A 22,572-nucleotide genomic window follows, 5' to 3' on the forward strand; every position below is an offset into this window, starting at 1 on the left:
TCACTGCAGAGCGCCATCTAAGCTGCCGTATTCTGCCGTGGTTTCGCCGCCTCTCCGCCTGCCCTTCCTTTCTCTGCCGTGGCTGAAAAAAAGACGGCAACAAAATTTCCTCCCGCAGCCGCCGCCCCCGAGCTTCGCCTGCACCCTCTCGCCCCGTCCACCGACCCTTTCGAGTCCCCGTGGACCGCCTCTCTCCTCGGCGCCAGCATGCCATCCTTTTTCCGAAGCGCGGCCAGCACGGAAAGTGCCCTCTCGAGGCTATCTCCTCACCTCAACTACTCCTACGGCAGATCTCCCGCCTACCGCAGGTTAGCCTCGCACCTCGCGCGGCCCCCGGGTCGGCATGGTGGCTCCTTACTACAGCAGCACGGCGCGGTGATGGGCGCCATCTATACCCCTCTGCGATACCGGCTTTCGCCTGCCGAGCTGCGGCTGCTGCGCGCCTCGGCCGCGCAGTCGCGGCAGTTCCACATGAGCGACATGAGACGCAAAGAGGATAAACCGAAACCAGCAGCAGACGCCGAAGCAAAGCCCGCTGAAGACACCTCAGAGCAGCAGGCAAAGGCGGACGGGCCGGACGCCGAGTCTAAAGGCGAGAGCGCCAAGGACACCAAGGAGGGCGAGGATGGCGACAAGTCAAAAGACCAGGGGGGAGAGGGCAAGGAGAAGAAGGAGGACATGCCCCCTCCCCCCCCACACGGCGACAAGACGCCCTGGCAGGTGTTTATGGAGACGATGGACACTGAGTTCCAAAAGTCCAAGGAATGGAACGAGTCGACCAAGCAGATTGGGGCCGCCGCCCACCAGTTCACCGAGAGCGAGTCGGTGCGCAAAGCCCGCGAGGCGTATGAGCGATCGACGGGCGCCGTCTCGTCGACGGCATCCAAGGCCGTCAAGTCGACGGCCGGGGCCATTGGCAAGGGAGCGGCGTGGACGTGGGAGACGCCCGTGATGAAGGGCGTGCGCAAGGCCGCCAACGTGACGGGAGAGGCCATGGACAAGGCCACCAAGCCGATCCGCGACACCGAGGCCTACAAGAACGTCAAGAACGTCATCGACGACGGCAGCTCGTCGCGGTACGGCGGGTGGGTCGAGAAGGAGGAGCGGAGGAAGAAGAGGGCGCTGATGGAGGCGGAGCGAGCCAAGGACGACCAAGTCATGGAGGAAGATCCCAAGTGAGTTCATGTCTCCCCCGGGCACGAATACGCAGTTCGGAGACTGACGCGCACCAGTGCCGGCACCAACCTGACGCTCCACAAGGACGCGGCGTGGAAAGAGGCATGGCGGGACTTTCGGGACACCAACACGCTTGTGCAGGGCATCTTCAGCATGAAGGGCAAGTACGCCGAGTCGGAGAACCCGCTCATCTCGACGGCGCGCAGCATCACGGACCGCATCGGGGGCTTCTTTGCCGAGAACGAGACGGCGACGGTGACCAAGAAGTTTCGCTCCATGGACCCCAACTTCCAGGTGGAACCGTTCCTGCAGGAGCTGCGGGAGTACATGCTGCCCGAGGTGCTGGACGCGTACGTCAAGGGAGACACGGAGACGCTCAAGCTGTGGCTGTCGGCGGCGCAGTACTCGGTGTACGAGGCGCTGACCAAGCAGTACCTGCAGGCGGGGATGAAGTCGGACGGGCGGATCCTGGACATCCGGAACGTGGACATTCTGCGGGCGCGGATGCTGGAGCCGGGCGAGGTGCCCGTCTTCATCATCACATGCCGAACGCAGGAGGTGCACGTGTACCGCAACGCAAAGACCAACGAGCTGGCGGCGGGCATGGAGGACAAGGTGCAGCTGGTGACGTACGCGATTGGCATCACGCGGGTGCCCGAGGACGTCAACAACCCGGAGACGAGAGGGTGGCGCCTGATCGAGATGCAGAAGAGTGGGCGGGACTGGTACTGAGGGAGCGATGCATCTTGCGCGGAGCTTGGCGTGTCTGTGTCTTTGTGGGTGTGAATTACCTGTACAGTACTTGCTGCTCTGCCCTCTTTGCTTGGACGTGGCGGACTTGGGGGGTGAAACGAACTGATGCCACGAGCAAGACACCACGCCGCTCTGCTGGACAAGACGTCTGTGTGTACGATATTGGGGAAAGGGATGGGCGCCGGGGTAAAAGATAATAGACGTCGGCCGGCCACCATGATGGCGAGAAAGGGGCTGCCTGCAATGGACTTGTTGACGAGGGGCTCTGGATGCTGGCGTATATATGCTTGCAGGCCCCATTTATATCGTCACTCGGTCATTGAATCAACGACATTTTTTAAAAAAAAAATAGAAAATAAAACCCTCCAGAAAGACGAATGCATTCTACCTGGGTAGGTGACGCCCACCGTCGAATCCGAGATGGAGGCAAAAATGGAGAAACGGGGATTTGAACCCCGGACCTTCTACAGAGAGTGTGCAAAGCAGATGTGATAACCCCTACACCATTTCCCCCTGCACAAAATTGTTCCATCATAATGGGATATATGTAGGGTTAGCGTCGGGGGCTTGTTGCCCTCGCTCGTGGCGTTTCCCTGCTCGTGGCGTTTCCCTGCTCGTTGCTTACCGTGGTTGATGGACGTTGACGGACTTTGTGCGTACCAGGGGAGAGGGCCGAGCTTGGTCTTGAAAGAGTTGTTTGGTTGTCGGAGGGCTTGTGGGGTTGAACGACACCCGAGAACGGCAGGCTTCATATGTGTGTCCTCACCATGTCCCGGCGCCGGAGCCTGTTCTGGCAACCAGTGCGCCGGCCCAGGCAAGCAGCATGTCCAGGCCGCTGTCTTGAAGCAAGGGTGGCGGAGAGTAACATCGATTCGGCCCGTCGCAGGTCAGCTTCTAACCACGCCACCTTATGCCGGTGCTTCTCGCCCGGATTCAGGTACGCGAGGCTTATTGGGAAGCCGAGGCGGACTGCCTCGACCTTGACGCCTTGGGCCTCGGTAAGACAGGCCGTGCTGACGGAGAGGATCGACAGGGGATCGGCGCAACGTCTGGCTGTTAACAGATGGCCAAGGACTGGTGTTCATGTGAATCGAAGCAAGTTTCAGTCAACAAACGCGCATTGGCTGTGGCTTGGAAAACTGCCCGGGCCATCGGAATGGAGCATCGTTTGCGAGGTCCTACCGACGACTTATAAGGCGCAGTCGTTGCTTCAAAGGAGCCCCTCAGCCCTATATGCATGCATGGCGTCTCCACGGCCGGGCGAATGGGGCGACGGCATAGTAGGAAGTTGGGAATATGCACAAGAGAGGTATGTAGAAGCTAGTAAATGCATATACCAGTCAAGAAAGGAGTGTCGGGGGTCTCCGGGCCTTGTACGGTGAACAAAGCAAGTTATACGGCTTTGTCTCATGTCTACTTAGACGGTTCTAGCTCAGCTCCCCGACAACATGGCCCCTTCTTGATACTGTGGCAGCTTGTCCTTGATCTTTGCCTCCTCATCTTCCAGCGCCATGTAGTCCTGCTCGTCAACAAGACCCACGAGCCCGTACAAACTCCCTCGGGTGCCCCCTGTGTTCCTGCGAGCGTTCCTCGGCCCAGCCAACCTTTCCTGGACGGTGATGAGAAGACTTACAGAAATGGCACTGGTGAGCCGGCAGACGTCGGCGTTGCTAGGCTCTATTGCAACAGCAAGCTGGCAGCCGCCAAACGAAAGGCACCGACAATCTCGAGGAATCTTCTTGACTGGATCCACCGGGCGGTTGCGTCAATCTCGCCATCCAGGCTGTGTCTCTGTCGAGGGTCCGGCCGAGCGACGGCTTTGTTGATATCGCCATGGCTGACGTGGACAGATGCTCAAGAGTGTCAAGCTCGGAGCGCAGAATGGCAGGCCTGTCAGCATGCCTACGTATGCAAGCTGTAGACAAGAAAAAGTCCCTCGCGCAATCCGCTGATGACGCGGCACACAACCAAGGCAGCAGCGGCATCGTCGGCGTCGGTCGCTCAACACACACCGGCATGAGTCACCCGGCCGGTGTCAGCGACGACGAAGCTCGACGCGGGGGGCATATAAGCCTGGACATGTCGGTGTCGTGTCGAAGCCACACGCAGCGAGTAAAACCGGACTCAGCCTGTATATCGTCTGATTCATCTCGCGCCCTGCCACCGCCCACATCCATCGCAGCATGAACGGCACCGCACCGCAGCCGCAGACGGCGGACGGGGACTCGCTGGCGGCCCGGATGCGCAACGTGTGGCGGTCCAGCCGGCTCGAGTACCGGGCCATCGACGGCGACGACCAGGCCTTTATCCTGCGACACGTCCTCAACGACCCGGCCGTGGCCGTGCTCTCGTCGGGCGACCTGTTGAAGCCGCAGACGGCCAAGGACAGCGACGACTTCGTCAAGCGGCTGGGCACATGCACGCTGAGCGTCGCCATCTGCCTGCCCGACGCGGCCGCCGCCCCGAAGACGACGCCCGGCGGCGGCGAGATGATCGGCTTCCTCTGCCTGGCGCCCACGCGGCCCCTGGCGCAGCCGCACCACCGCTCGTGCGACCTGGCCATCAGCCTCGCGGCGCACCGCCAGCGCCGCGGCTACGGCAGCGAGGCCATTGCGTGGGCGCTCGACTGGGCCTTCGGCCACGCCGGGCTGCACCGCGTCGGCCTGTGCACGGCCGCGTTCAACGCGCGCGCCCTGGGCGTGTACCGCGCCCTGGGCTTCGTCGACGAGGGCCGCCAGCGCCAGCGCATCCGCAGCGACGGCGCCTGGCACGACCTCGTCTTCTTGTCGGTGCTCGAGCACGAGTGGGAGGCGCGGCGGGGTGGGCGGGAGAGTGTGGTGCTGGTTGGTCGTTGAGGAGGAAAATGACGAGATACCTCGGACGGGGTTTGCAGTTGGTATTTGTTTTATTTGCCTTGACCATGAAACCGCATGTACATACAAACAACCACAATAGACTTGATCCATGGCCGTCCCCAGAAAGAAAGGAAGAGAAGAAAGAAAAGAATCCAACGTCAAGTTTCAACAATTCAATTCTTCGTGACCGTCGTGCTCCCCCCTAAGCCATGTAGAAAACACCCCCGAGCCGGGCGCCTACCCTACACCTCCGCGTTGCGCGTATCTCTTACCTCGGTCCCGTGAGCTGCCGAATCAGACGACGGCTCCTCGGCGTCCAGCAGCCAGCTCCATCCTCCTCCGCCACCGCCATCACCACCATCACCACCTACAATCCCGCACACACACACACACACACACACACGCTACGCAGTCGCCCTAATCGGGGCATCATCGCCAGCCCGCGTCTCCCCAACCATGGACTACGTCGAGCACCGCATGGCCCAAGAGGCCGCCCGAGAAACAGCCAGGTAGGTCCCGCCATGCTCGACAGCACAAACCGTGGAACCGAACGCTGACGGCGCCTCATCCCAGCGCCGCCCTCGCCACGCCCCTCAACCTCATCCTCGCCTCCCTGCTCGCCTACACCGTCTACACCCTCTTCCGCCCCTCCTCGTCCTCGTCCTTCCTGCTCGCCCCCTCGCCGCCCCCCACCGTCTTCAGGACCTACACGCCGCGCACCCTGCTCCCCTTCGACGGCAACGGCCCCGCCGGCCTCGTCTACCTCGCCGTCCGCGGCGACGTCTTCGACGTCTCCAGCGGCCGCAACTTCTACGGCCCCGGCGGGCCCTACGCAAACTTTGCCGGCCGCGACGCCTCCCGCGGCCTCGCCTGCGGCAGCTTCGACGAGGACATGCTCACCGAGGACCTCGACGGCCCGCTCGACAAGCTCGACGGCCTGCGCGACGACGAGCTCGAGGCCCTGCGCGGGTGGCAGGAGCGCTTCTCGGAAAAGTACCACGTTGTCGGCCGCCTCGTCTCGGCCGCCGACTACGCCAACCAAACGACGGCCGCAAAGGGCGCGGGCCTCTCCGACCAGGGCAACTAGCTAGCCGGGTCTCTTCTGGCGATGCGAGAGATGCGGGCCGACGCAGTCATGAATTACGCACCATGTAGTGACATATCGGGGACATGGACTCGGAGGATTCAGCATTTTTCATTCCCCGTCACCATCCAAACACCTGTCTTCATAAAGTAAGGAAGAATTTTTTTATTGCAGTGCAGAGCTGCTCATCAACCAGGCTGTCCGTCCACCCGCCCAAGACGGGAAAGGAAGAGGTCCCGATTATCATCCCGTGCAGCCTCAAAACAAAACAAAAAGTCCCAACTCCATGCAATGAATGCCCTTTGATGTACAAGAGCACGGGTCCCGCACTATATACCCGCCCACGAGACAAAACGACAAGACAAGAAAAAGACGGCGCTTGCCAGAAAAGTATAGCCCAAAAAACCGTGTGCCCCTTCACTTCGGATCCATCTGCAGCACCGTCGCCGCCTGCCGCAGAATGGCCGCCGTCTTGGCCGTGGTGCGCCGCGCCAGCGCCCAGTCGCCCGCCTCGACCGTGTCGCGGATGGCCGGGAAGACGGCCTCGTCGTAGCCCGACCACAGCTGCGGGCCGTACACGACGTGCTTGAACTGCGTGCGGTTGGGTATCTGTGCACACCGTCAGCTCGCGGCCTTGAAGCCAAGCCCAAGGGATCAACTTACGCCGCCCCCCAGCTCCAGGTCCAGCAGCGCCGTCTCAAACGCTGCCATCTTGTCATTGTACTGCATCCGCCGCCGCCCCAGGTCGTTGGCCTCCCACCCGCCGCTCGACAGCACCAGCCGGTCCCACTCGAGCTCCCACCTCTCAAACTCGGCCGCGTTGCTCTTGACGAGGTCCACCGCGTCGTCCAGTTCCTTGAGTGACACCGTCGACGCTTCGTCCTTGTTGGCTCCGGCCTGGCCCTTGACCCACCCGTCCAGGTCGCGCACCCACGCCTTGAGCGCGTCGGCGTATGCCACCATGCTGAACGGCAGCACCGCCCGGTCCGCCAGGTCCAGCAGCAGCAGCCCCACCACCTGGCCCATGAGCGTGTGGTAGACGAAGCCCGGGTCCAGGATGCTGTCGACCAGGTCGAAGTTGTCGTAGCTCGAGTGCATCGGGAACAGCCCCCCCCGGAACTCGAGGTCCAGCGAGCTCGTCCCCGAAATGTCCTGGAATGCCACGTAGTCGCTGCCTGCCCCGAGGCTCTTCATCCGCCCCCCGGGCGGCTTCCACAGCTGCCGCAGCGTCGTGTTGGCGTTGGGGTCCACCACCCGGTCCAGCGCCCGCAGCAGCGCCCTCTCGAGTGCCGGCGAGCCCGCCGCGTGCAGCTGTGTGCCGCCGATGACGGTGTCGAGGTTGATGTAGGCGTACGCGCTGTCGCGCAGCCTGTCCAGGTTGTTCTCGACAAACTCGGTCGACCCGACCAGGTTGTACTCCTCGGCGTCCCAAGACATGAACTCAATCGTTCTCAGCGGCCGCCAGCCTCGCTGCACCAGGCCGCCAAAGATGCGCGCCAGCTCAATCATAATGGCCGTGCCCGTGTGCGGGTCGACGGCGCCAAAGGCCCACGCGTCGCGGTGGTTGCCCAGGATAACGGATCGCGCCGTCTGCTCCATGCCGACAATCTTGCCGTAGACGTTCCAGATGGGCTGCTGCTCTATCTCGTCCTGCTCGTTCTGCAGCCGCACGACGGGCGACGTCAGGTTGCCCGTCCACCACTCGCCCACGTCGGGCACGCCGCCCTTCCACCCGTCGGGCACCTGCTGGCCGTGCCCGTGCAGGTGCTGCAGCAGGACCTGGGCGTCGCGCCACGCCAGCGGGAGGCTCGGGATCTTGACGAGGCCGGCCGTCTCGTTGACCTTCATCCGCGGCAGGTCCTTTTTGCTCTCCCACCCCGGCGTCAGCACGTCGCCCACGACCCAGCTCATCATGCTGACGGCGCCGCGCTGAACCCCGTCGGCGGGCATAAAGCGCCCGTGGGGCGCCACGTCGCCCTTGAGGAAGCCGTCGTCGGCCGGGTCGCTGTAGATGAGGCAGCCCGCGAAGCCCGCGAGCTCGGCCGCCTTGACCTTGAGAGAGCGGTCCGTCTCGGTGCCGTAGTAGCGGACCAGCGCGATGGCGCCCTTGGTGTCGATGCCCTTTTCCTTTAGTTTCTTGAAGTCGTCGCGCGAGCCGTAATTTGCGTATATCAGGGGCCCCTTGACGTCCCCCGACTTGGAGTGTCCGTGAAAGGCATACGTCTGTCGCCCTGCTGTTTCACCACCAACTTCGTCCTCTTCCAGCTTGGCCGTCCAAATGGCCTTTTCGCCGCCCTTATCCATGATTTGTACGGTCCGGCCGTCCTTTCGCGGATAATTGACGTAGACGTAGTACTCGTCCACCTCGACCTTGTCGAGGCCAGCCCTGCTGAACATGTTCTCCACGTCCATGGCCGTCGCGTAGTCGCCCTCGGTGCCGGCAATGTGTGCGTAGTGGGAAAAGTGCTGGACCGAGGCGCGCATGCGCATGGCCTCGACGCTTCGCTGGACGTGCTGGCGGAGGTCCTCGGGGTCGAAGCGCAGACCGACGCCGAGGCGTGACGACAGGCCGCCAAAGATGCCACTGGCGAAGAGAAAGTAGAGGAAGCCCAGGACGACGATGAGGGCGACGAGGCGGGCGAATGCGAGGATGAGGGTGAGGTTGTCCAGCTTGGGCATCTCCCATCGTCTGGTCTGGGCGGCGTCGTTGTCTCGGGCGTTGGCGTCGTTGGCGCCCTCGGAGGCGGCTGGGTGCGACGGCAGCTGGATGCGTAGCTGGGGAAGTCTGGGTCGCCACGACCACTTCCACCGCGGCAGGGAGAGTCGGAAACCTATTCTCTTGCTCCAAGTCGAGCCGCGCGACCGCGACGGCTCCTCAATGTCCATTTCCTGCATCTCGCGCCGCACGTGGGCGGCCTCTTGGTCGTCGTCGTCGTCGACATCGCTATCGCTTCCAAACAAGCTGTCCTCGTCGTCCGTCTCTACCATGGGGGGGCGGTAGCCGGTGGGTCGTCTGGAGGAGGCGGCCGAGGACTCTGCGTGTGGCAGCAGGGATTGCGACTCGGGCTCGTCGGCCGACGACCGCGGGGGTGGCCAGGCGGCGTCGCGCCGGCTGCTGCTGGCGAGGGCCTCATCGTAGGTGGGCGGGACGGGGTCGTAGAAGGGCTGCTTCTCCGAAGGCATGATTGACGATTATGCTTGAGATGGGGCAAGATGGCCAGCGGCCATGCAGGCCAATGACGGAGGCTGTGGCCGCAGGCGAGTCGAGTCGTGATGCCAAGTATGCGTTCAAGGGCGTAGAATTCGATGAGGATGGAGGAGGAGAGAGAAAGAGAGAGAGATGGAGAGAGAGTCAAAGGTGTAAAGGAGCGCTAGGAATTGAAAGGAGCGAATGGTGTAGCCAAGGCGTTGCCGAAATGAGAGCCCTCTGCATCGGCATCAGCGTCACATAGTAGTCCGACAGGCAGACGGGTTGGATGTTGAATTGGAGACGACGCGCAAGGAGCAAAGGGTGTGCGGTGGTTGTGGTGGTCAAGGTTGACGCTCGGCCACGTACGTAGAGGCGATGGAAGAGAGAGAGCGAATGCAGGGGGGCAAGTCTCAGTGGAGTTTGGCGATGCCCATGCTGCTGCAAGGCCCCGCGGCTGTGGCGGAGTTTTTGGATGTACGCGTCGACTTTGAGTCCCTCTGCAAGCTACTTGACGAGCGGCGCCGAGGACGCAGAGAGGGTCAGGTACTGCCCTTGTATCTTGCTCGAGTAAGGAGGTACACTACATATCCCATCTTTTACTGTAGGTACCTAGGTACGTACTGACCAAACGCCGAGGTTCTGTAACAACATACTAAGTACCAAGTACTGTCGGGACCAAAGTTTCTGACAATTATCCTCCCTGTGTCTAAGCCGGATTAGGCGTAGCTATAGCTATGGACGTACAGTACATCATTTTAGCCGCAATGTGTATGCATATGTATATGTACCGACCGTCGCCACATATAACAACCCGCATCTCAAGGCACCGTGCCGGGCATACAGTACATGTCGGGTCAACACCACAGCTGCCATCAACACCACAAGCAGGCATCACGATGCTATAAACCCCCGTACAGCCGCATACACACCAGCAGCCACGAACCTTCAAGCGGTCTGAGTCTGCAGCGAGCAGCATGATGCGCCTGCCTTGCGCCTCTGAGGAGTTCGAGCCGCGGCCGGCACCCGCGGGCTGGGCACGACGAGGGCATCACGAGCGCCCTCGAGGCATCACACTGACGAGGCCGGCCAACCTGCCTTTAGTCTCTAGGTCTTTACATCACTCTTGCTATTACAACCAAAGAACGCAGCACATGTAGGCCAGGCAGAAGGCTCGCCAAGACGAAGACGGGGCGTTGGGAACCTACAGGCGTATGAGCAGGTGTGGCAGCCGAGTTAGAGGATACATGTAATTGTAACGGCATAATTGCGTCCCTTATCTAATACGGCTTAGGCACAGGGGGAGGATAGTTAATATCCGTAATCTGTACGCGCGCACAGAACGCCTGGCAGCTTAACGCAGAGGCCCATTACCTATAGGGTTTAGTTCCTCCGGGCGCAATTAAACCATTCAATCATTCATGTATTTGCCGCCTGACATGACTCAGTTCTTGCCTACGGGGGGCCTGGATCTTATCTCTCAATCAACCCTGTCCTCTTCTATAATTGCCACCAATCAGCTGTCCAAGAATTCCGGCAAAATTCTTGCTTTATACCCCTTAATCTTCTCCATCGTGTGACAACTTCACTTCCCCCCACCGCTCTCTCGGGATGGAACTCGAACGGCTCCTGGACATGCTTGCATAGGTGGGTAGCAGCATATCCATTGACAGAAGCAATAGTCTACGCGCTAGATAAGCTCCAAGTTCGATCCAAGGCTGGATTAAGATACGCAAAAGACTCACATCTTCGGGGATGTAGTTTCCCGCAATCAGTCTCCCTCCCTTTGCTACCACTCGAGGGGCCCCTCCTGCCATGGCGGGAAAGACCCTCAGTGCTTCCATGCATCCAAATACTGCAGCTCCTCGGCCCTCGATAAACAGATTTCACCCTCAGACTTAAACTTCAAGCGAATCTCATCAGTAACTCGAGCAAGTTGTATCGGATTGGTAACCATAAAGTAGATGAATGCCGTCAAGGTCATAGAGGTGGTCCAGTAGAACCATTCGTTCAGATCAATTGCAATCCCCTTTGCGTTACACTCTCCCGCCATATTCCTATCTGGCCTATCAGCTTCCTGCTAATAGACATTTCGTAGCTATTAGATCAATAACGTCTACATGCCCTATAATCAGCCCTTCTTGCCCTCTTATGGCTCGGTTAGAAAACCCATCGGCAAAGAGTCCCCTCATGACCATTCTGAGCTGACAATCTGAATTGGCTGTGCCACGTCATAGGAGGCTGCGTCCCTTCGGCATCATTGACGCCCGCCAACTGTCCGCAGGTTGCAATTTACGGGCCTGCCAAAAGCCTCGACATGACGGGAACCAACAGCTGGCCCCCTTGCCGTCTGCCGGTAGGCTCGAACCATGCGTAAACCGTCACGACCCGAATCACTTATAACAATCCGTCTTCGTGATTGGCTCTACCGGGAGGGGCTACAATCCGACCGCGGATCCGCACTTGTGGGAAAGAAGCAACTCCCTAGGCCATCAATTTTCTTGCCTCCAAGGCACCCTCAATAAGCCACAGGGCACTTATCCGTACATCACCTCTGTATTGCGCAGATATTATCAAGTACCGGTTGTTTCCCCCCAATCAACATATCTTTCTCCATCAAACCAGCCGTGCTTGTTGTTCAAGCCAGTCTGAGAGACGTTGTCTTGTTGCCACAGCCGTTTCTTCTGCCATGGTATCGTGATGCTCATCGGCGTCAGAAGTATCGTGCCCGGCGGAGGGGATGCCTCTCCATCGTCTCCGCCCGCTAGGATGATGCAGGTTCGACACTATTGCTCCAAACTAAGTGTGAGTGTACACTTTTGCTGGTGGCTTAACCGCCATCTGACACATAGCGAACGGCTTGTCACGGTCCGATCTTCACTGTCGACACGATCCAATAAAAAAAAGTGCACTTTCGATACATCATGGCTCAGTCTTCTTGGGCCCTACAGGCGATCAACCGCTTCTTCAGCGGTCACCAATCGCCATCACAGATGCAATGCGACGAAATTGCACGAGCCGTTTCTGGCGCGTCAACGGTCAGGCCGGTCATCAGCCCCGGCTCCATGAGCCACACCGTCATCTGCAACGAGCGCCCTGGGCCACAAGAAGATCTCATTGTATCCTTTAGAGAGCCGGGAGCCAGGCTCGACGGGCAGATGGTCGAGCTGGCCAAGGGAATCCATGGCGACCTTGTGGTGCCGGAGTCGACCTGTCTCGGCAACGTGGAGGGAGCGGATCCGCCGCTATCCATCTACTTGATGCCCTATCTGCAAGGCTCCTCTTGCATTGAAGTCCTGGCCTTTCAGGTGGAAATGGATCCCGAGGAAGAAGCCAGGCATGGAGTCTTTGTCAAGCACTTGGCTCGGTAAACTCTTATATAAACCGAGAAGTTAGAACAGTCAGAGGCCATTATGCTAATATCCTCAAGGTACTTTGGACGATGTTGGTCTGGCCCTCGCTGGCTCGACCGTCAAACCAGAACAGAGCGGCAACAAGGAGTCCGTAGAAGGCTCGCGCGGCTTGCGGAAGCACCACCGTCTCCCATCTTGCCACCCACAACGCTAGCCAGGCTCAATGAGAGCCTTCCCTTGCTCTTCAGTCAAGATTACCCACAAGTCCTCACGCATGGCGACTTCTCGCTAACGAACATTCTGGTCGATGAGAACGAGTTCGGAACCACAGGCATCGTCAATTGGTCTCCAGCGGCGGCTATGCCGTTCGGAATGGAATTAGACATCCTCTTCTTAATCACAGGCTTCATGACCAAAGATGGCTGGTATGACTATAGATGTACGCAGCTGCTACAAGAAACCTTTTGGGAGGAGTTTTGGGTTGTCACTGGGACCGAAGGAGGGGAACGTCGGGGCAGGATACGGCGTCTAGCTGAAGCTGCGGCCCAGATTGGCGCAATTCTGCGGTTAGCATTTCGGCGCAACGCCGATGGGTCACCATCTGAAGATGTTTTGGCGCTGGAAAGCAGGATGGAACAGCTGAGGACGTGGTTTGGGCTTCGGGGCGTGGATTAGATGTGGAAGGCCGGGGAAGCATGCCATTCACCCGTCGTCACATTGTGATTCAGATAAGGCGTCGCAGAACATGCGCACTAGAGCCAAGTAGGGCCTTGGGCAGGTTACATGCCACACGTTCCCTTCAGTGACATACGAGCGTCAACCCACTGACCATCGCCGAGGCTGTGCAAAGAGCAGTGAGGGTGTGTAGAGCCCAGCCAGCGTCACTAAGCCATCGCTACGATCTCCCTCCTCAGCCGACGTCTTAATGGGGCCGTCATACGTCCGGCACCATAAACTCGCCCCGGGCTGAACCCCGATGTTATGAAGCATTCCCGGGGGCACTATTTTGACCATACTCCGCGAAAGTGGCGGCATTAATCATCTAAGGAGCCGGATGGGATGATAGGAGGCCCTCGTCGGGGGTATCAGTGGTAAAGTTGGGCAAATTTTCTCTCGTCAGTGTCACCATGAAAAGGCATGCGTGCCAAGGAAAGAAGACTGCCTTGGATAGACTCGGCCCCTGCCAACAGGGACCCGGGCCTCCTTCCGAGATTACCAGGTACAATTCGGCGGACAAGCTTTCACAGCCGTCAGCGAGCGTTACAGCCACGGCTCCAGAAAGACTCGCTCGGTAGTGCCTCATCGTTTCCCATTCGACCCTGTCAACGCAGAATAAACCGTCCTCGGCTTGAGCAGTCAATGCCCCCGGAACCCCAGCATCTTCAAGTCGCAGTCCAGCCCAAGAGAAAGCACCCACGAGGCGCTATACTTGCAATATACTTTCGATACACGGCTCAAGGCCAGCGTAGACAGGCATCCGGAGGAGAGACACTGGATAGTGCACTTACATCGCTCGACTCGCCTCACTGACCCCGTCCCGCCTCTTCCCAGGAGACCCTTGCCCTTCCCCCTCTCGTCTTTCCCAGTCTGTCTGACTCACTCAGCTCGGATACAGCACCACGCCCTCAAACTGCCTACTCCGGATGTTCTCCAGCGTCTGGTGAAAGTGCTTCTTGCTCGTCTCAATCGAGCTCGACTCCTGCTGGTTCCCGGCCAGATTCGAATGTATCAGCTCGATCAGGCCGTTGAGATACTTTGTGGTAACCTGTAGTGCGAGCGTCAGCCAACAGCCTACCGAGCAAATGTCGACGTCCATGCGTACCGATTCGTTTTGCTGGTCAAAGTAGTACACGTATCGGTCCAGGATCTCGACAAAGAGCTCAATCGAAGCCGCCGTCTCCATGCACGAGTCGGCCACCCGCAGCGCCCGCTGCAGGCACTCCAGCACTCGCTTGCCGTCGCGATAGAGCTGCGCCGCAGTCGTTAGCGCCAGTCGGCCAGACGTCTTCGCACACAAAGGGCATCAACCTACCTCGACCTCTTCCGTCTGCCCCGTCATCGGGGTGGCCCACCACAGATGGCTTGCCAGGTACACGGCGCGGCACTGGTCCGGCTTCCGCAATAGCTTGCTGCCGTGCTGAGCGCACTTTGTGATGAGCGTGTCGTAGTTTTCCTTGCCAAAGTTGCGAGTCTGGTGCAGCGACGACGCGATGACGCACACGGCCTGGAACTGCGCCTTGGAGTCGGACACGGCCTCCTCGTAGACGGTAAAGGCCTGCGCGTAAAACTCGTAGGCAACCTCCTCGAAGCCAGTCATGTCTGCCGCTTGCCCGGCGCTGCAGAACAGCCGCAGCGCAAGCTCGGCGGCGCCCGGGCCGTTGACGCGCGTGTACAGAGTGCTCAGGGCCGAGTGCATAAACTTGAAGAGGGCGTTGCTTTGGGACTCCCAGTTGTCGTCGTAATGCTCCCGCGCCTTGAACCGCCTCGCGAGCTTCAGGCACGCCGTCATCACGGGCGGCGTCGTCGTGCGGACCCGGTCGTTGCCCTCTGCGTATGCCTTGCACGTCATCTGCAACAGCTTGAACTGCGTGTCGTTGTCCTCGGCTTGCAGCAGATGCACCATCCTCGCCAGCCATCCCTGCTCTTCCACAATCTCGTCTGTCTCCACGGCCCGCCGCTGTGGCGCCCCGGGGTACCCCTGAGATGCCTGCGAGCCTTCCTTGACGAGCACCGACATGATGTCGAGAATGTTCTCCAGCTGGTCGGTCTTGGAAATCTTGGTTTGGTCCTTCAAGAGCGTTCGCGCAATCCCGCCGGCCACGGCGCGCCGAGTTGGGTAGGACTGGCACTGGAACAGGGGCACGTAGGTTGGGAGGGACAAGGCGGTGAAGATGGAGACGTATCGACTCAGCGGAGCTTGGAGGAGCGCCAGGAGGCTCTGTTGGGCCGCGGGCGAGTGCAGGTCGGCGTTGTTGATATTCTCCTTGGTCTTGCTGGTGGCGTAGGCAAAGATCTGATCGACGTAGTCGAGGCGATCAGGGTAGTTGTTGAGCGCCAGGTTGCAGAGCGAAACTAGCAGGGCAATCGTGTCCTGTATGGGGAGATGCTGGGCCTCAACCAGGTTCTTGACCTGACCAAAGAAGATTTCGTAAAGCTGCACGTTGCTGCCGTTTTTGTCCTGACCGTTGACCGCGGTGCTGTCTGTTTCGGCGACGGACCCTTCGGCAAGCGTATCGGAGTTGTTGCCCGGCGTCGGTGCTGCCTCGCCCTCTTGGCCCTCGCCATTGGCATCCCCCGCGAGGTCTGCCGGTTTGGGACCGAGGTCCGACGCAGGAGGCTGCGGCGTCTCCTTTTGGAGCCTGACCTTTTGAAGCAGGTTGGCCAGGGCGTCAGCCTCGACCTTGGCTTGGTCCGGCCCCTTGTCCTTTGCGCCTTCGCGATCGGCGTACTCGGAGAGGCGGTCCATGAGACCAATGACGATGGCCTTGACGTTGACGTGAGGGTTCAGGCGGGACACGGCGGCAAGAAACTGGTCGAGGGTGTGCAGGTGGAACTCGTCGGGGAAGACCTGAGTGATTACCTCGAGGAGGTACTCCTGGGCCAGGACATCTCGGCATTGCACCACCTGCTCGAGCAGGGGCCCGAGGATGCTCGACTTGTACGTCTCGAGATCGACCAGCTGGCTCAGGCGCACAATGTTGCTTCCGACGAGGAGCTGCAGCTCTTTTCGTTCGCGGATCCTCTGCTCGCGTTCCCGCGAGTGGCCCTGGTGCTGCAGGCGCACCCACAGCTTGTTCATCTCGACAAAGTTTGTGAGGATAAAGTTGATGGAGTCGCCCAGGTTGCCCTCGGGGCCCTCGCTGTCGGTGGTGGGCAGATAATCTCGAGCCTGGCCGGAGAGGTAGTATCGGAGGAAGAGGCCGCGGATGGGGTGCTGGACGCCGCGACTCATGTCCATCATGTCCTTCATGAGCTCCTTGACGGGGGCGTCGTCGATGGACATGTAGGCGGTGCCGACGGTGATCATGAGGTACATGCGCGGGATGATGTTGCCGGCGTACTGGACGAGCTCGTAGAGGTCGGCGAGGTGGTTGACGGGGTGGTTTTCGCGGAGGTGGACCGAGAGGTAGCGCAGGGCATCGAAGACGGCCATGTAGAGCTCGTAGTACTGCTTAGGCCCGAGACTGCTGGTCCGAAGTTCGGAGACGAGGGTCGAGCTGCCATGGTCAGCAGAGGAGGCGGCTGGGCCGGGGATCAAGAGGGCACAGACCAGCATTTGAGGGCGTCCATGAGCTTGCCCGGGGTATCGAGACATTTTCGCATGAGCGACGTCTGCTGCCGCACAGCCACCAGGGCGTCCTCGAGCAGGCGAGCCTGGTCCTCGGGAAGCGCCGGGGTTGCCATTGTCATCGGAGCTCTGCGTTGCGGCGGTCGAAGAGGGCGGGCGCTCGAGGCAGTCGGTCAGTTACGCCGACATTGACCGCGGCGGGAGGAAGAGCGGGCGGCTTGGTGTGTCGATGGAGGCCTCGAAGGGCACGCGAGCGGGCTTTCGCGGCAGGACGTAAGGCCAGGTCGTTGGCGACGACGGGTCTGCCTATCTGCGTTGAGGGGGGCAAAAGTCGGCGTCGGGTTGAGTTGCAGAGCCAGGAGCAGCTTCCTGCCCACTGACGAACCCCTGCCAGTGCGACTCTGGTCGAGGGGAGCTGGGATGCGCCGCGCAACGTAATATCACGTGAGATCCGTCCACCGCACTACGCATAATGGCACAGTGCTCGTACTCTGTACTCTTACAAGCTACCTACCTTACCTACCTAGGTGCCTACAGTATCTACAACTCAATCCTCGCTTGCCCGCCGCTGGCATGCTGTCGAGTCTCAGACATTGCGAATGAAATGCATGGATGCCGAGTCGTCATTCACCTCATCATCAGCTTGTCCGCTTATGCGGTTCGCCTACGCCTAATGGCCCGAGTTCGCGGTGAACCGACGACGCTCGTGCCTGACTATCCATCATCTTCACGACTTGCAAATAGAGACGCCGTCTCCGCCGTCATCTAATGCAAAATGACTGCTGCCATCTCAACCGACAGATCCTACATCGGTGCCGTGTTTGACAGCTCAGCTACTCTGTATCCTCTGCGCTTGTTCCCTCCACCAGCGTTGACGCGCATCCATCAGCCATGACCTCGACGCCTTTCCAAGTCCGCGACGGCACGTCACCAGATGATGCCGACTTCATCGTCGCCGCCTTCGATTCGTCCATTGCCTACCTCGACTCGACCGGCAACGGCGGTCAATGGGGCACCCAACTCTTCTCCAGTAGCAGCGGCTTCCTCGAGTCCACCCGCCACGACATCGAGCAGTCCGTCAACTTCTCCCAGACGGGCCAGGGAGAGCGCATCCGCGTCTTTATCGCCCAGGTTGACGATGCAGCAGCCGGCGGCCGAGACAGCAAAAGCGACAGCGACAGCGACAACGACGGCCTGTCGCGCACGACGGACCGAAAACAAGGCAAGACGATGCTGTCCGTCGGCGCCATGACCATTCGCGACAACGAGTTTGCCCGGTTCATTGACCTGGACGGCGGGGATCTGAAGCCGCATGTGGACGCCGCTCGAGGCGCGGGCGGCTTCGTCTTCGTCGACGTCGTTGTCACCGACTATCGCGCCGGCGCGGCGCGGCGAGGGGCAGGCTGTGCTCTGCTCGACAAGGCCAAGGAGTATGCGCGGGACCGGGGAACGACGGCCGTCTACCTTACCTGCTGGACGGGTGGCACGGGCAAGCTGGTGCCGTGCGTCTGGCCATCCGCTCTTCCTTGCTCCATGGAACTGTCTCGAGGCTGACCGTGTACGCAAACAGATACTATGAAAAGCACGGGTTCAAGGCAATCCAAGCATTCGGCTTCGACCGCAAAGACGGCAGTGTGTGGCCTGGCATGTTGATGCGCCTAAGCATTTCCAGCAAAGAGGCCCAGTAAGGCGGCCAAGACGTGGAATCGCAAGCTCCCCTGTCGTCGGGGCACGGAGCCGCCGACGATTCGTCACATGCGCTAGGCAAGATACTACGAGCCAAAGCTTCGCGCGGATACTGAGCGTGGGGAGAAGGCTGGTCCCAGGTTGCATTGCAGACTCGTCTGTACATGTCTTAGACATCTCCCCAGAAAGGCAAGGAACCCATCAAGCCCGTGCAATCCGTCCGTCGTCTCAACAAAAATAAAGACATCATGATCCGAGAGGCGACCTGAAAAGAAGAGAAGAAAACGGGGGGTCGGTAAAAAGAAATTCGCAAAAACAAGGGTAGCCGTTTGAATGCCAAATTTCATCATGCTCGCTCGATATATATATATATCTCCCCTTTCTGCTTGGGCCGCGCACACTTGATACAAACGCCAGGAGAGAAGACGGGTGGGCGCGATGATCCCAGCGGCAAGGGCAGAAGAGGAAAAGACAAACGATGGCGGCCGTGGCTACCACTTGATGACCTTTTGAGGGAAAAACTCGTCAATGAGCTCGAGGTAATAGGGCTTGAGCTGCTCGACCGAGGGCACGTCGTCGCTCTTGCTGTAGAGGTCGTAGGGGTTGAAGGCCTGGACGGCCTTGAGCATGTCATGATCCTTAGGCGACATGAGCTCGCGGTAGGCGCCCTCGCGGTGCCAGGGGTAAAAGGAGTGATAGCGGATCATGGCGAGGGCCTCATCGGGCAGGGTGGACTGGTCGCGGACAACGTGGTACAGGTACTCGTCGTGGCCCCAGCTGAGCATGACGTTGTCGAGGCCGCAGCCGGGGGTGTAGATGCCAAACTTGGAGCTGTAGGCGGCGTTCCTGGAGTCCGGGTTGAGGGCAAAGGTGTCGGGCAGGATGATGCGGCGGTCAAAGGCGCAGCCGACGGGGAAGGTGTCGCCGACGACGTCCCACTGGCCCTGGGTCTCGAGCTCGGGGAAGAAGAGCATGAGCTTGCCGAGGTCGTGGATGAGGCCGGTGACCTGCATCCAGCGGGGTTTGCCGTCGCGGCGGATGGCCTCTGCCGACTGGAGCAGGTGCTCGATCTGCGAGAGGGACGTGTCCGGGTCCGACTCGTCGACGAGCGTGTTGAGCTTCTCAATGGCCTCCCAGATGGTCATGCGGGGGCGGGGGCGGGCGGCGCTGTGGAAGCGGCTGCGGGCGGCCAGGTTGTAGGCGACCGTCTGCTTCTCGTGCTGCAGCTTGTAAAAGGCCTTTACGCGGTCGCAGGCCTCCTCGTACTGCCGGAACTGGGCCTTGTCCTTTGTGGCGTCGAAGCGCGACTCGTCGTCGTACTTGATGCAGTTGACGTCGTCGATGGCGTCGGAGACGTGGTCGAGCTCCTGGCCGGCGGGCCGGTAGTCGTCGACGACTGCCGCGGGGGCCATGTTCGACGTGTGTGCCGGGGAGGGGTGGGGGGGCTGAGTTGGAAGAAGGGAGGTTGATGTGGGAGTAGATGGCCAGCAGGCGACGGACGAAGAGGAGCTGGTTGGTGATGGGAAAGGAGATGCTCTGGGGGTAACTCGGGTCAAGGTCGAGGCAAAGGCAGGGAACGGCAAATGACTCTCACAAACAAGGAGGAAGAGGAGAACCCAGAGGAGAACCCAGAGGAGGAGAGGACGCAAGAGTGGTGGTCGAGATACTTATATAGACGTGCCGACTGGTAGATTCCCCAGCATCCAGCTCCCCCAGACCCGCAGCCACGGGCTCTTTGGCCTTGCTCTCCTCTCCACATGTTTGTTTTTTGACTCGCCGTCGCCGCCCAGCAGCTCAGCGGTATGGATTCGTGAAACCGCCCTTTGCGAGCAAACGTCGGCCACGCTCTTGCGAGAGGGATCGAGCGGCGGCCCCCAGCCCTGGTTGCGAGCGGGCCGCCAGCGATGCGGTGGGACGGTCCCCGTGTCGGTCGAGGAGGGCCGCGGCGAAGGTTGCCATTCCGAGTCTGTCGACGTCGACGCCCCTCCGCTCGAGGTTTCCCTTTCGGGGAATTTGTCGGGCCGAGGACCACCCGGAAGCCGGCGCCCATTTCCGGATAGGGAGATTCTGCCTCCAGCCGGATCCCGCCACTGTTTGAAGTCCCCCTTGGTCTCCCGCGACGTCGGCAGATCATGTATCACGTCGATATTCTACACCACTCGCCGAGCATGGTTACAGGCGACCGACTTGCCTCCAACCGATGCCTGTCAAGGGAGCCAAAGTTTGCCGATCGCTGCTCCGCCCGCCCGCTGAAGACGGCACTCCACACCTGCTTTGCTGGGGAACAAGGAACCCCGTTGCTTCAGCTCCCTGGTAGTTTTGGCCTTTTTTCACTATTATTTCTTCTCACCTTGATCCCCATCATGGCGTCGAATAGGGCATTTCGCGGTCAATCCCTGGCCCACAGGAAACAGGCAGGCGAAGCAAAAATCCACCTAGACAATGAGCCGTCACCACCGTCGAGTCGAGCCGAGTTCAACGGGCGTCCGGGTGACGGAGAATCACGTCAACCTGAGGTTTCGGCGCATCAACGACCTGAGGCTGGTCGACGGCGGCTTATCCATCATACGGACTCCCCACCCCGCCGCACCCATCCACCCTGGACCGCGGAGCCACGCCCGTGACTCGCGCGCAAGGGATCCCCCGCATTCTCCTCTGCCATGATTACATCGTACATGGCCCAGTCGGGTTGTCGACGGGCACACTTGCCTCAGGAGCCGGCCCGCGGCAACATTCTCCTTGGGCATGACCATCGGCCCATCCGCGATTCGACGCCCTTGCCCCCTCGACGCTCTCCTCCGGGACCAGCGACCTGTAAACGAGGTCCGGGGGAGGTCGCCGCGACGCACATGGGACGACAAAGCTGCCAAAGTCGCCCACGAGCCCGCTCCGACACCTTCCACCTTTGGGAATGAGCTTGTGCAGCTTCCCGCGGGATCCCGACATGATGCTTCGCGGACAGTTCCCTCTTACGGCAAGGCAAGCCAGGGTGTTTCACTCGGGCCCTCCCAGGATCCGGCGAGGCGAGGCGAAGCGTCCGTGTGTTGGTATTGCCCCGCGGACAGGTGCTGAGATTGCTCCTGCTGTCTGCTGCGTGCCTCTTGGCCGCCTACACTGACTTGGCTCGTCCCCAAGAGGCTCGACCACTGAACGCGGGTGAGTTTCAATTCCCCGGCCTGGGTAGGGGACGCCATTCTTGGCACCGTCTTCCCGTAGCGCCGAGAGCTGTGGGGAAGCCAAGCCTGGAGAGGCTCGAGCAGCTGGGGCGCCGCCTCGACTGGAGTCTTGGGCTTGCTTCGAAATTTCCCGCCGTTTCTGTCATCAATGCCATGAGCTTTCCAAGAAAACGCAAGTGGCAGGCAACGAATTCAGCATCCGCGCGGCTCCGGCAGCAGCCTTGACACGAAGCCCGGGAGTCCATATCTCAACGACCCCGTGAGTGAAGCTCTCAAAGTCATCGAATCGCATCCAGCTGGCCGTGAAAACGTGCCCCTGCCTCAATAATCGTAGACCTGGAGGCAGGCAAGGCCACAACACTGACAGACAGGGCAGATCCTGAAGTTAAATCAAGCCGGCTCTGGATGCGTTAGCCCTTCTCGTCAACTACCTGACAAGAGGGTGAGCTGGTGGTCCCCTTTAAAGACAATCTGGAGCTGGCTTGCGACACTATAATGCTCCTGCCCGGTTGTTGTAACCATGGACTACAGTCTACCTCGGTATCAAACACCTAGGTGAATGGAAAACGTCGCCTGGTGACTACATGCACTGTAGCAAAGTCCACTTGAGGCTGTGTTGAGCCCAGCGTCTCGACCAGTTGGACGACTGCTCTCCGGGTCCCAGGCCGGAGACGGTGAACTAGGATGGTGCGAGCCGTGGCAAAATACTGAAACCCAATACCCGCCGCCAAAGGAACGAGGAACGAAGCAATTGACCCGGTCGTTCGTCATCGACGGGTAATTGAGTGTAGAGCAGAGCCTACTGCGCTGGCGCCGGGGCCGGAAACGCCGGGCCGCTCGCTGGCCGACAAGGCCCGGAGCCCGAGCGTTGCCGAACATGCCGTGTAATTACACAGAGCCTGGATGGGACGCAGCCTAGGTCCCGTCCGGTAGCTGAGAGTCTCAATCTCCTAGCAAGACGCTGTTCACCCGAGAGGCCCGCGTGCTAGGATTCCTGGCTGTAGTGTCCATGAC

The 22,572-nt window shown here is 60.1% G+C and overlaps 8 protein-coding genes and 1 non-coding gene across 9 annotated transcripts; 5 read left to right on the top strand and 4 right to left on the bottom strand.

Moving 5' to 3' along the window:
- Positions 1-207: 207 nt before the first annotated feature.
- Positions 208-1,908, top strand: HRG_01022 (tim44-like domain-containing protein; the record flags this gene model as incomplete). The annotated part of the gene is made up of 2 exons (XM_044859493.1): positions 208-1,175; positions 1,233-1,908. 2 exons carry the CDS (start codon positions 208-210, stop codon positions 1,906-1,908), a joined length of 1,644 nt encoding a protein of 547 aa, XP_044725893.1.
- A 454-nt stretch (positions 1,909-2,362) lies between these two features.
- HRG_12044 lies at positions 2,363-2,442 on the bottom strand. The gene has a single exon. It is a non-coding gene; the product is annotated as a tRNA-Ala (tRNA).
- Positions 2,443-4,112: 1,670 nt separating this feature from the next.
- On the top strand, positions 4,113-4,784 carry HRG_01023 (acetyltransferase (GNAT) domain-containing protein; the record flags this gene model as incomplete). The annotated part of the gene is made up of 1 exon (XM_044859494.1): positions 4,113-4,784. The coding sequence occupies one exon, from the start codon at positions 4,113-4,115 to the stop codon at positions 4,782-4,784; it is 672 nt and encodes a 223-aa protein (XP_044725894.1).
- A 456-nt stretch (positions 4,785-5,240) lies between these two features.
- On the top strand, positions 5,241-5,871 carry HRG_01024 (cytochrome b5-like heme/Steroid binding domain-containing protein; the record flags this gene model as incomplete). The annotated part of the gene is made up of 2 exons (XM_044859495.1): positions 5,241-5,293; positions 5,358-5,871. 2 exons carry the CDS (start codon positions 5,241-5,243, stop codon positions 5,869-5,871), a joined length of 567 nt encoding a protein of 188 aa, XP_044725895.1.
- Positions 5,872-6,285: 414 nt separating this feature from the next.
- HRG_01025 (transferrin receptor-like domain-containing protein) lies at positions 6,286-9,051 on the bottom strand (the record flags this gene model as incomplete). The annotated part of the gene is made up of 2 exons (XM_044859496.1): positions 6,286-6,477; positions 6,532-9,051. 2 exons carry the CDS (start codon positions 9,049-9,051, stop codon positions 6,286-6,288), a joined length of 2,712 nt encoding a protein of 903 aa, XP_044725896.1.
- Positions 9,052-11,824: 2,773 nt separating this feature from the next.
- Positions 11,825-13,083, top strand: HRG_01026 (uncharacterized protein; the record flags this gene model as incomplete). Its single annotated transcript, XM_044859497.1, has 4 exons — positions 11,825-11,860; positions 12,007-12,422; positions 12,486-12,499; positions 12,623-13,083. 4 exons carry the CDS (start codon positions 11,825-11,827, stop codon positions 13,081-13,083), a joined length of 927 nt encoding a protein of 308 aa, XP_044725897.1.
- A 925-nt stretch (positions 13,084-14,008) lies between these two features.
- On the bottom strand, positions 14,009-16,812 carry HRG_01027 (vacuolar protein sorting-associated protein 35 domain-containing protein; the record flags this gene model as incomplete). Its single annotated transcript, XM_044859498.1, has 4 exons — positions 14,009-14,173; positions 14,231-14,377; positions 14,441-16,625; positions 16,679-16,812. The coding sequence occupies 4 exons, from the start codon at positions 16,810-16,812 to the stop codon at positions 14,009-14,011; spliced, it is 2,631 nt and encodes an 876-aa protein (XP_044725898.1).
- A 775-nt stretch (positions 16,813-17,587) lies between these two features.
- On the top strand, positions 17,588-18,384 carry HRG_01028 (uncharacterized protein; the record flags this gene model as incomplete). The annotated part of the gene is made up of 2 exons (XM_044859499.1): positions 17,588-18,198; positions 18,267-18,384. 2 exons carry the CDS (start codon positions 17,588-17,590, stop codon positions 18,382-18,384), a joined length of 729 nt encoding a protein of 242 aa, XP_044725899.1.
- Positions 18,385-18,873: 489 nt separating this feature from the next.
- HRG_01029 (myo-inositol oxygenase domain-containing protein) lies at positions 18,874-19,395 on the bottom strand (the record flags this gene model as incomplete). The annotated part of the gene is made up of 1 exon (XM_044859500.1): positions 18,874-19,395. The coding sequence occupies one exon, from the start codon at positions 19,393-19,395 to the stop codon at positions 18,874-18,876; it is 522 nt and encodes a 173-aa protein (XP_044725900.1).
- Positions 19,396-22,572: the final 3,177 nt, after the last annotated feature.

This window comes from Hirsutella rhossiliensis (genome assembly GCF_020360975.1).
Source record: "Hirsutella rhossiliensis strain HR02 chromosome Unknown scaffold00001, whole genome shotgun sequence".
NCBI lineage: Eukaryota > Fungi > Ascomycota > Sordariomycetes > Hypocreales > Ophiocordycipitaceae > Hirsutella > Hirsutella rhossiliensis.